Source organism: Lontra canadensis, unplaced genomic scaffold (assembly GCF_010015895.1).
Source record: "Lontra canadensis isolate GAN:19392208 unplaced genomic scaffold, GSC_riverotter_1.0 scaffold75, whole genome shotgun sequence".
In the NCBI taxonomy this organism is placed as follows: domain Eukaryota; kingdom Metazoa; phylum Chordata; class Mammalia; order Carnivora; family Mustelidae; genus Lontra; species Lontra canadensis.
The window spans coordinates 10,149,328-10,162,388 of record NW_022631069.1 but is presented as its reverse complement, the minus strand read 5'-3'; the positions used below and the strand labels follow the sequence as shown (position 1 = coordinate 10,162,388).

The 13,061-nt window shown below is 35.5% G+C and overlaps 1 protein-coding gene across 12 annotated transcripts in view; it reads right to left on the bottom strand.

Annotated features, from left to right (window-relative positions):
- WDR47 (WD repeat domain 47) overlaps nucleotides 1–13,061 on the bottom strand; it is a 62,021-nt gene that overhangs the window by 26,054 nt on the left and 22,906 nt on the right. For 7 of the 12 annotated variants that reach the window (XM_032881567.1, XM_032881570.1, XM_032881578.1 and 4 more), the window contains 4 exons: nucleotides 12,194–12,299; nucleotides 9,492–10,294; nucleotides 6,261–6,387; nucleotides 492–670 (listed from right to left, as the gene is read on the bottom strand). In XM_032881567.1, coding sequence (XP_032737458.1) covers nucleotides 492–670; nucleotides 6,261–6,387; nucleotides 9,492–10,294; nucleotides 12,194–12,299 — 1,215 coding nt within the window. The remainder of the gene's footprint in view (nucleotides 1–491; nucleotides 671–6,260; nucleotides 6,388–9,491; nucleotides 10,295–12,193; nucleotides 12,300–13,061) is intronic. The other 5 variants (XM_032881571.1, XM_032881574.1, XM_032881573.1 and 2 more) reach the window with 3 other exon arrangements.

Below are 13,061 nucleotides of genomic sequence, written 5' to 3'. Positions count from 1 at the left end.
TAGGAACCCTAGGATCTCAGCCACCCTGGGACAGCTGGATCCACCTGGCTATTTGCTTCTGGCTGTGAGTTCACCACCACACTTCTGCTCTCATTGCTTAGAAGTGAAAAAAGGTTTAAAGGGAAGAAGACCAAAATTAGATGAACGCTCAGAATGCTGTGAAAGGAAGATATTCCGTAACTCCCCATTACTTGAAACACTTAAAATGCTTTAAAATTTCAAACTATACGTGGAAAGTAGCAGTTGCTGCGTGCTTTCAATAGCTTTGAAACAATTCCTTATGTTTTATTTTTTTTTTAAAGATTTTATTTATTTATTTGACAGAGATCACAAGTAGGTAGAGAGGCAGGCAGAGAAGCAGGCCTCCTGCTGAGCAGAGAGCCCGATGCGGGGCTCGATCCCAGGACCCTGGGATCATAGCAGTGGCTTTAACCCACTGAGCCACCCAGGCGCCCCTCCTTATGTTTTTAAAAAGTGACTGAAAGACATACCTGTTAAGGAATTGTTCGGTAAGATTCTGCTGCTGATCAGGTCCATCCTCCTGATTTACACCTCCCTCGAGCAGCATTTGTTGGTATATTTGTCGCTGTTGCTCCTTCTGTTCTAAATGCTGTTGATAGCGTAATCTTTGCCTATAATATTCTTGAAATTGTTCTGTTGAATCTCGAAGCTTAAAAATATTAGAAAAAATAATGTATTTGAGCGGACTATGATTAAATATATGTCCCTACCCAACAGTAACTTCTATAAACACTGGATGAAATATACAAGTAACTATATTTAGCAATTGGAAAACAACACATTGCTCTTTGAAAAATAATACAGTATCCATGAGTTTGTATGGTCAAGTAGATCATTTAATTTGCTTTATTCTAAAGCAAGAGACTGACCAAAATGAATGGTCATCCTGGATCTTTGACTAACCCAAAATAAAAATGCAAATTATAGTAGTCACAAAGGGTCATGGAATTAGAGCTATATTGCTTGAAAAAAATACTGAAAGACCACTTTAGTATTTAATAAACACAATATTAACTTTTTCCAACACTGTTTAAAAAATTATTTATTTGACAGACAGCACCAGCATGAGGAGTGGCAGACAAAGGGAGAAGCAGGATCCCCTCTAAGCTGGGAACCCAATTAGGAACTCGATCTCAGGACCCTGGCATCATAACCTGAGCCGAAGCAGATGCTCAATCAACTGAGCCACCCAGGCGCCCCTAACTTTGTCCCACATTTAATTTAAGCATGTAAATGGTTTAATAGGTTACTCTAGAGAGAAACTTTAAAAATTTCTCTCAAAAACAGTACTTTGTTTCAAGTGGCCTTTCAGAAGAAAGCGGAATAAATGGGTAGTAAACTTAATCAACATTTCTACATCTTTATTCTAAAAGAACTATATAGCACCCAAACTTACCAGACTTACATATTTAGTAAATTCCAAACTGACAAAGAAAGATGGAGTCCGGTCACATAGCATCGATCATGTGAACTGGGGTCACTCTGGAACAAGTCAATCATCTCTCATCTCTAAAACTGGCCCACACTAACAATAAGCTTAACAAAGAGTCTTATACAGCTAACTAAAGCTAAAACTCTCTCCCCTTTCCCAAGAAGTAGTAAGAATCCTCCTCTACTTCATAACTTACAGCAATAACTCTGAGACAAAATTATCTAGGTGTCCTTTTAAATTTTTTATTGTTGGTAAAATAAATAGAAACGTTGTCATTTTAACCACTTTTATGTGTCAATTCAGTGGCATTAATTATACTCACAACATTGTACAATAATTACCACTATCTATTTCCAAAATTCTTCATCAATTACAGAGAAAGTCTGTAGCCATTAAGCAATAACCTCCCATTTCTTCCTCCACCAAGCTCCTGGTAACCTCTATTCTACTTTCCTTATGATTTTGCCAATTTTAGATATTTGATATAAGTGGAATCATATAATACTTCGTCCTTTACTGTCTTATTTCACTCAGCATGATGTTTTCAAAGGTCACCCATGTTGTAGAATATGTCAGAATTTCATTCCTTTTTGTAGTTGAATAATATTCCATTGAATGGATATATCACTTTTGTTCATCCATTAATCTGTGGATGGACACTTGGGTTTTATCTACCTTTTGACTACTGTGAATAATGCTGCTATAAACATGGATGTAGAGATATCTGTTTGAGTCCTTGCTTTCAATGCTTTAGAGTGGAATTGCTGGATTATATGATAATTCAATATTTAGCTATACTTAAGCTATGTTTTAGCTATATTTAATTCTATATCAAAGATACCACCAATCCATAGTGCACCATTTTACATTCAAATCGACAATGAATGAGGGTTCAAATTTCTCCATTTCCCCAACACTTAATCTTGTCCACGGCTTTAACTATCCTAGTTGTGAATCTATATTTCATTGTGGTTTTGGTTTAAATTTCCCTAATGACTAGTGGCACTAAGCATCTTTTCACATGCTTATTAGCCATTTGAATATATTCCTTGGAGAAATGTCTATTCAGCTCCTTTCTTCTAAGTTTGTCTTTTTTGTTGTTGAATTGTAGTTCTTTACATATTCTAGATATTAAACCCTTATCAGATATATAATTTATAAATATTTTTTCCCCATTCTACTAGCCATCTTTTTACTGTCTTGATTAAGTCCTTTGAGGCACAGAAGTTTTTAATTTTGATGAAGTTCAATTTATCAGTTTTTATGTTTGTTGCTCAAGCTTTTGGAATCATATGTAAACACATAATAAAATCCAAGATTATGAATATTTGCTCTTGTGTTTTCTTCTAAGAATTTTATACTTTCAGCTCTTATAATTAAGTTCATCTGTTTTTAGTTAATTTTTGTACATTATATGAGGTAAGAGGTCCAACTTCATTCTTTTCCATGCGGACATCTAGTTGATCCATCATCATCTTTCCCCATTGAATAGACCTGACACCTGTACCAAAAGTCAATAAGCCACAGATATATGGAATTACTTGTGGTCTCTCAATGTTGTCCACTGCTTTATAATTCTATCCTTATACAAGTACCATAACAGTTTTGATTACTGTAGCTTTTGTAGCTTTGAAATCATGGACTGTGTGTGAGTTCTCCAACTTTGTTCTTTTTCAAGATTGTTTTGACTATTCAGGACAAATTACAATTTCAAGTGAATTTGAGTATTGGCTTTCCACTGCTGCAAAAAAGGCTGAGGAATTTTTATAGGAATTACATGAAATCTGTAGATCAAATTAGTACTAACATTTTAACAATATTAAGTCTATTTGTGAACACATGATATCTTTCCATTTAGATCTTTTAAAATTTCTTTCAGCAATATTTTATAGATTTCAGAGTCTAAGTTTTTCACCTTGTTGGTTTAATTTATTCCTGGGTATTTTCTAGTCTGGATGGTTTTTATTCCTTTTTCTTGTCTAATCATTCTAGCTAAAACTTCCAGTAAATGTTGAATAGCAGTGGTAAAAATAGGCATCCTTGTCTTTGTTCCTCATTTTAGGTGGAAAGCTTTTAGTTTTTCACCATTCAGTAGGACATTAGCTTGGGGTTTTCATAAATGAACTTTACTGTGCTGAGGAAATTCCATTTTTTTCTTAGTTTTCTGAGAGCTTTAATCATGAAAGAGTGATTTTGTCAAATGCCTTTTCTGCATCAACTAAGATGACCAAAGTTTTTCTGTTCTTCATTCTATTAATGTGATATATTACACTGATGGATTTTTTTTTTTTTTAAATATTGGACCAGCTTTGCATTCTGGGATAAATCCACTTGGAAAGGGTATATAATCCTTTTAATATGCTGATGAATTTGGTTTGCTAGTATTTTGTTAAGGATTTTTGCTTTTGTTCATGAGAAATATTAGTCTGTAGGGGTTGGTTTGGTTTTTTTTTAAAGATTTTATTTATTCACTTGACACAGAGAGAGAGATCACAAGTACACAGAGAGGCAGGCAGAGAGAGAGGGGGAAGCAGGCTCCCCGCTGAGCAGAGAGCCGGACTCGGGGCTTGATCCCAGGACCCTGAGATCATGACCTGAGCTGAAGGCAGAGGCTTTAACCCACTGAGCCACCCAGGCGCCCCAGGGTGGTTGTTGTTTTTTTTTTTTTTTTTTTTAATTTTATTTTGAGAGAGAGTGAGAGTGCACATGGTGCGGGGAGGAGCAGAAATAGAGAATCTCAAGCAGACTCCATGCAGAGTGCAGAGCCCAACATGGGGCTTAATCCCACAACCCTGAGATCATGACCTGAGCTGAAATCGAGAGTTGGACGCTCAACTGACCGACCCACCCAGGTGCCCTGGTCTGTAGTTTTCTTTTCATGTAATGTTTTTATCTGAACTGGGTATTAGAGTAATGCTGGCCTCATAGGATGAGTTAGGAAGCATTATTCCTTCCACTTACATACTTTTGGAAGATTTCTGAGAAGGACTGATGTTAACCCTTCTTCAAATGTTTGGTAGAACTCACCCCCAAAGCTATCTGATCCTAGATTTTTCTTTGTTGGAAGCCTTTTTTTTAAAGATTTTATGTATTTATTTGACAGAGAGAAAGAGATCACAAGTAGGCAGAGAGGCAGGGGGAGAGAGAGGGGGGGAAGCAGGCTCCCTGCTGTGCAGAATGCCCGATGTGGGGCTCGATCCCAGAACTCTGAGATCATGACCTGAGCCGAAGGCAGAGGCTTAACCCACTGAGCCACCCAGGTGCCCCGTCTTTCTTCTTTTTTAATGTATTCATTTTCAGCTATAAATTTCCCCTGAGCACTGCTTTGGAACGTTGTATGCTCTGGTACATTGTATTCATTTTTGTTAGTCTCTAGGTATTTTCTAATTTCCCTTGCAATTTCTTTGACCCATCAGAGTGTATTAATTTTTACAAACTTGTGAATTTTCCGTTATTAATTTCTGGCTTCATTCCATTGTAGTCAGAAAAGATATTTCACATGATTTCAATCTTTGCTTTTTTTTTTTTTTTAAGATTTTATTTATCTATTTGACAAAGAGCGAGAGAGAGTGCAAGCAGGGGGAGCAGCAAGCAGAGGGAAAGAGAAAAGCAGCTGAGCAGGGAGCCCTGTACAGGGCTCAATCTCAGGATCCTGGAATAATGACCTGAGCTGAAGGCAGATGCTTAACTGACTGAGCCATGCAGGTGCCCCTGATTTCAATCTTTTAAAATTTATTGAGATTTGTTTTGGGTCCTAACATATGCTCTATCCTGAAGAATGTTACATGTGCACTTCAAAAGAATGTGTGTTCTGCTAGTGTTGGAGTGTTCTTTCTTTCTTGTTAGTATCACTTTATTTATGTATTTGCATTCATGTGTTGTTAATATTCACATATTCATAAACTTACCAATACTTGGAATACGAACACTGATCTGAGGTGTCTAAGAAAACAACTTCCTCTAAAAAGACTGATACAGACACCTCTGGGTGAAAAAAAGGTGCATCCTTCAAAGCAACAATATAGTTGTTTTAGAGATGTCTGTTAGGTCTAGTTGGTTTAAGTATTGCTCAAGTACCCTCTATCCTTGTTGATCTTCTGTTTAGATGTTCTACCCATTATTTTAAGTGGGGTATTGAAGTCTTCAACTATTATTTCTCCCTTCAACTCTGCCATTGTTTGCTTCACAGATTTTGGGGTTCTGTTTTTTGGTGCATATTCGTATATGTATTTTAATAGTAATTTTTCTACTTCATTCATAATATTTAGTTGAAGACAAAAAAATTTATTGAGCTTATTAAAACTACCTCTTCACCTCTTCTAAGTGGCATACCATATAAGATAAAACTTATACTCTATTATACAATTTCTTTTCCAAATCACCACAGAAAAATAATTTGGAATTCGAAAGACTTGGATAAAAGTACTTGATATTATAAATGTCATAATTTTTGTTCTCTAAATCTAATTAGTAAAATATAGAGGATAGTCTTACAAATACAAGCTATCCACATTCAATGTGAGTTCAATTACTTGAGTTCTGAAATATGTAAGATTAATATAAACTGTGGCATTTTAGATTGTTAATAAATTCATCTGTTAAAAATGCTCCAAAATACATGACAACTAAAAATACCATGCATCCTTAAGGGAAAAGGGAGAAAATTACTTAATTAATAAGAAAGTCTAGATAGTCTCTCACCTACTTCCAAATATTGGAAAATTCCTTTTACATTCTATCTAAGCAAATACTATTACTTCTTCCAAAGAGAATAATTCTAGAAGTCACTAGGTATATTAAATATTACCTCATTTTTTTCTTGCTTAGCTGGTCCTGGGTTCTGTGCTCCATTTGCAGGCTCTTTTTCTGAAACTGAACTCTGTCCCGGGATTTCACTGCTTATAGGCCTCTGTGTCTCAATGGGTGTATCACTTCTTTCAGAAAGATGCAAAACAAACAAACAAACAAACAAACAGGAAGAGGTAGGGGTGAAGGAAAATATATTTTAATTAACACAATGAAAACAATCTAAATGTTCATCAAATGTGCAAAAAATAGATTTTTAAATATTCCTTTCTTCTATTAAGGGTATTATGTAAGAGTTTCTTAAAAAAACAGAATGTGCTTCTAACAGAATGTGCACTGGATTATTAAGCAAGGAGGGTAGCGGCTCCAGTCTGGTGAAATCACTTACATTCTCTGTGGCTCAGCTTCATCTATAAATTGAATTGAATAATAAGCTGGATGACCTCATGCCTGAATTCTCTTCATGTCTTAGTGATTTTCTTCCCCAAACATTAATTTTTTCCCTCCAATATGTTTCAACAAAATTTTTTAAATTTATTTTTTCAGTGTTCCAAGATGCATTGTTTATGCATCACACCCAGTGTTCCATGTATTAAGTGCCCTCCTTAATAGCCTGGTGGCGGGTATTAAAGAGGGTACATTTCAACAAAATTTTAAGAACTGTTTAGAGGGCGCCTGGGTGGCTCAGTGGGTTAAGCCGCTGCCTTCGGCTCAGGTCATGATCTCAGGGTCCTGGGATCGAGTCCCGCATCGGGCTCTCTGCTCGGCAGGGAGCCTGCTTCCCTCTCTCTCTCTCTGCCTGCCTCTCTGTCTACTTGTGATTTCTCTCTGTCAAATAAATAAATAAAATCTTTAAAAAAAAAAAAAAGAACTGTTTAGATTTTATTAAAAGACTGTCTTTGGTTTATTTGCACTTAACATAAAAGCTGAATATACATCTTTTCAATATTTTAATGCATACTAATTAGTAAGCTTAATATCTTACATCAGGTTGTTTCCAATACTCTTCTAAACACTAGCAATTTCTACTTTTCATAGTTACTCTGTTCAAAATTTTTAATAACTAACATCATCCAAAGATGATGAATACCACAGACATTTATACAGACTATCCATTGGCACAAGGTACCATTGGGGAACATGTACAAAAGTAAAATGACCTTTCCCTTAAAAGAATCTGATTATGGGATGGCTTCATAATGGCCTCTCCAGGCAGATGTATGTAAGACGTAACAAATTACAGGTCTAGAGTTCAGGAAGCAGAGCTAGTCATCCTTAGAAAGGCACCATTAGTTAGAAGCTTTCGGATAAGTATCTCAACATACTGAATCACACATGTACCCAGAGGAGGAAGTAGAAAGATGGGAAAAGTTTTCAGCTACCAGTCAGTGCTCTAACCTGCTAATGACCACAAGAGGTCCCACTTTATGTCCAAAAGACAGATTTTCTAAGAGTTATTAACTGTATAGAGATAGAGTAAAATGACCTTCATAAGGTAACATTTAATTTTGCAATTTATATAGCATTTCCACATGCACTATCTGATTTAACTTGCACAGTAACTGATGAAATAAGTTGTAACTCCCGTTTCACAGATAAGGAACAAAGTCATTTTCCTAAAATTGCACAGTGGGTAAATAAAACTAGGATTTGAATCCAGATCTTCAGGATCCAAATCCAATGCTGACCCATTCCTGAGAATTTGTATATTTTTGCTGTTTAATTTTGAGACCATTACACTGAGTAGCCAAAGCTTATGTTTCCATCTGATTTTTCTTCCTTTGAGTTTATGAGTAAAAAGCTGTCTTTACAAAACACTACATACTCTCTTATAAAGCTTTCTTTCATGTTTTATCTTCTTGTTCACCATAATAACTCAATCACTATACCCAGGATGCAGCATGGTGCTAGCACAGAGCAGACATGCAAATATTTTTAAACAAATACTGTTTAAACACGAATTTACCACAAATAAGAGGTCTCTTCATGTGGCATCTTCAACATAATTGATCTAATTAAGCCTCCCAATATTTTCAAATTACACCTCAAATATTTTTAAAAACAAGGTTAACTTTCTCCAAAGTAAATTTTTATACTTTATCCACAGCACAGTAGCCCTCCGCAGCATGTTAGTAGCAGCCCTTTTAACATACTGTCCTAACCTGGAGTATGACACTCAGAAGGGGAGAAATTTGTATTTACTAAACACCATTCACATTACTTGCCTCTCCTCTAGGAGCTCTATCTCACTTCGCAAGTCAACACCCTCTTTTATAGAGGAGGTCTTTGAGGCTCAGAGAGATTAAGGAACTATCTCAAGGTCACACAACTACTAAATGACAAAGCTATTGTTCAAACCCAAGCTTGACCCCCAAGATCATGCTCTATTCATTATTCCACACTGCTTTGGCTTGTAAGTCTTCCAATTTCACAAGCATGACAGATGTTTTCTGCGTTACTGCTACTGCTCAGCTAATAACACACGTATTACTCACTTCTGATATATCATTTTTTACCTCTCTGTTTATTCTGTAATCTAGTAACTTATACTCCACTTCTTTATGTCTTTATCCAGTCATTCCTCAATTTTTACTACTTTCTTTACATAAGCAACAGCACGTGTAGAGTCAGATGTGGCTGGATTTTGTGTCTTCTTTCCACACAATCCCACTGGTGTACATGTCCAAACATGCCATTCATTATACTGACCAGGAAGTTCTTCTTATGCAGTATCAGCAGCTCCCCCAGAACTGAAGTTCAACATCCCAAACAATGAAAATTTTCTTTAAAGATACCGGAAAGTCCAGGATAAGTTTAAGATAGTCTCTACCAATGCTCAAGACTCTATGCCTTTGGGATTTAGATAACAGGAAGTTCCTATAATAAGTTATACTCATCCATTTTCATGACTAGGTATCATCTCTATCTTTCAAGTAGAGCAATAAGATGCCTTGGGCTTTAGCAAGTCACTTAACATCCTAAAATCCCCCCTTCCCTTTAAAAATCTTAAACAAGATATCACAACTCCCTCCTCTGCAACCTCATAGCAACTTAACAGAAAATAATCTCAGGATTGTGAGATCAAGCCCCATGTCAGGCTCTGCACTCCTCAACCTTCCCTCTCTAAAAAAAAAAATAATAATAATTTTAAAAAGCGACTTGAACATTAAACATACACACACAAAATCTCACACTTGCCAATATTTTCTAATTTTTATGAGCAAATACTTACCGTTCAGGAGATTCTTCATAAATACTGTGACATTCTGTATTCTCAAGCATGAGACTCCTACTGAGGTTTTGTACACCTGGATAATGGAAGTTAGCAAAGGAGTGTGACATTGGAGAAGTTTTGTTTCCAAGGTCTGAGATTCTCTTATCATGACTGGTTAGTCCACAAGTGAGGCCATCTAAAGCAGGATTCAGAGAGCGGGTCATATAGGCATCAGCTGATTGAGGCCTTCTCATTGGAGATGATGGATAGGGAGAAAGTTTGCTGATAAGAGGAGTCAAAAGATCAGCATATGCAGCTTTTGTAGGTTTCAGAAGTTTGTCAACATGAATATTAAGCATTTTCTGTTCAAAAGCACAAGAGAAGACAGAAGATGGGAGATTCTGAAGCCATGACAATAAACTCAGATCCAAGTCATCACAACCATTACCACACAAAAGATCAATGCCAAGAAGTACTTCACTTTCTGTAATTTCTTCTCCAGTTGCTTTACTTTGACAAAATTCTACACAGCATTCATAAAGTAGACCCTTCATTACAAGCTGAAATAAACGATTGTTACTTGCTTTAAAACCAGCCTCACTTAGCTTCCTATCAGCAGGGATGAATTCTGCAACCATGACACAAGCCTCTTCAAAACAGTGAACTCGTGCAGTGCTGGGATTCCAGTCCTTAAATTCAGCATGATTGGTCAGACGAGGCAAAGTCAAAAGCAAACAGAGCTTGCTATAATCATCTTTAGAAGGACAGTATTCTTCTAGGGCATGCAAACATTGCACAGCTTCTTGCATGGTAAATTCCAGCTGTAAGAAAAATTTAAGTGATAACTATTAAGAGAGACGTTATGAGATATGAAGCCAAGAGTATTTTATTCAAATACAAAGATACCTTATAAATTCTCATAAACTATTCAACTGCAAAAGGATAAACTCTACTGTCCCATAATACTCATATTGCAAGATATTTAACAACTTTCAAGTTAGGAATCCAGGAATCAAAATGCTTTTCACTACTAAAATAAAAATTAAATAATTTGGTTAATTAGTAAATTAAATTCTTATTATAAAAATAGTGTTTTAGTTCAGGCTTCAGACTATCACTCTCAAATGTATAATTTTTAAGGTCAAGAATAATTGAGTTCTCTAGAAATAAAAACTGAAGCATAACAATATTCAATTGTTTATATAGCTTGCTGTCACTCCAGCTTACCCCAAAAGTGAAAGAGCCATTCTCAAACTTGCCATAAGAGAAATTTGTGTGGAGAAAGAAAGCAAATTAAAAAGAAAGAAAGAAAGAAAAAAGAACATTTACAGTTCATTTACTACAAAAACAGAATGAAAGAGAATAAAGGAAGCTTAGCTGAGAGACAGATTACAATAATTTGGGTACTGAATATTACCTTAGACTCATAAACTTTTTATGATGTAAAGGACTCTTAGAGCTTATATATCCACCTTTCTTCATCTTATATATGAAAAAAGTCGGGGAACAGATTTAACGGAAGTAATACAGTTGGTTAGTGACAAAGACAAAATAAAAATTAGGTCCTTTGACTTATATTCCAGAGTTCTTTCCACATTTAAACATCATTATCTCTTTAAAAAAAAAAAAAAAAAAAAAAAAGCACCTGGGTGGCTTAGTTAGTTGGGCCACTGCCTTTGGCTCAGGTCATGATCCTGGAGCCCAGGATGTAGTCCCACCTGGGGCTCCCTGCTGGACAGGGAGTCTGCTTCTCCCTCTGACCCTCCCACCTCTCATGTTCTCTCTCTCTCATTCTCTCTCAAGTAAATAAATAAAATCTTTTTAAAAAAATCATTATCTGACAAACATTTCTCTATTACACATGAAAGTCGTCATTGTAATATCTTTTGAGTTTATTTCAGTGAACACCTCCTGGCACATAGTAAGTTTCCTTGGTTTAGAAACAATGTAACAATACTATTACTAAAACTTTAAAACCTTTCCCAGAGCATCTGCGTGGCTTAGTCAGTTAAGCATCTGAGCTCAGGGTCATGGAATTGAGCTATGCACAGCAGGCTTCCTGCTCAGCTGGGAGTCTGCTTCTCCCTCTCACTCTCCCCCTACCCCTCCCTGTGCTTGGGCTCACTTTCTATCAAATAAATAAACAAAATCTCAAGAGAAAAATAAATGTTTAATAAGTCCTTTGAATCATTAAATTTAAATTGTCATAAAGGCATAAAGATTTTATCAAAAACCACCTCTGTTGTTGTGCTGAGCACTGGGTATTGTATGTAAGTGACCAATCACTGGATTCTATACCTGAAATTAACATTACACTGTATGTTAACTAACTGGAATTTAAATAAAAAGTTGGAGGAAAAAAACCCACCTCTGCTACAATGTAAATACTGAAAAAACAAAAAGAAGTTAATCATAATTCACTTCTGGGATAAAGAAAAAAGCAACAATGTAGCATCTTTAAGTCAAACATCTATTGCAATCTAAATCACCTTAAACAAGAGAAGAGCACACATTACTCACCTACTGGCCAGCCACTCATTTATCATCTTTGTCTAAATCTTGCAACAAGTTTAGAAGCATTACAGACTGAAAGCACTACAGCTACAAAAGAGTAAAATCTTACCCCATCCTACTTCATAAAAACTTTGAAAATTCATGATACTAATCTTTTGTTTTAGTGAATAAAATACTTATGACTGAAACAAGACTATGGCGCAAACCTTCAGGAATAAAAATCTTACATGCTGGGGCTCATCTTCTGCTGACATTGCATTGTTAACACATAAAGCTTCTAAAAACTTCTGTTTCAGGATAATATAACGAAACCTGTAAAAATAAAATATGAAATATTAAAATTAAAAAGCTGAGTTACAGAAATGTAAAAGATTGGAAATGAAACCCAAGTCCCCAGAGCAACAGAGGCCATATTTGTTCCAAAGGACTAATTAATCCTTTAATATTTTTTGAAAAATTAATTTTCCAATGTCTCATAAATCAAATACACTTAAAAGTTACTATACCTGCCTTTGCTTACAAAAAATTCTCAAAATTCTTAAAAGCTTATCACACTGAGGCTACAATAATTTCAGAATTAAGTAAATACAATTGAACACTCAGAGGAAGGACTTCCAATATTAATTCTGAACAAAAATCAAGTTTTATTGAAGATGTTAAATATTATCTAATATGAAATCAAAGTCCTTTACATTTAAAATGCTTTATGTTTTATTATATTTTATTACTTTGTATTTTATTCAAAATTATCTTTTTTTTCTCTTCAAACATGACAATCTAATAAAAGCAGGCTGAACTATCGTAAAAAAATGAACATTTCTGGGGCACCTGGTGGCTCAGTGGGTTAAAGCCTCTGCCTTCGGCTCAGGTCATGATTCCAGGGTCCTGGGATCGAGCCCCACATTGGACTCTCTGCTGAGCAGAGAGTCCACTTCCCTCTCTTTCTCTCTCTGCCTGCCTCTCTGCCTACTTGTGATGTCTGTCAAATAAGTAAATAAATAAATAATTTTTTTAAAAAAAATGAATATTTCTGAAAAGTCATAAAATACCCATAAACTTTAAAACTTTTTTTTA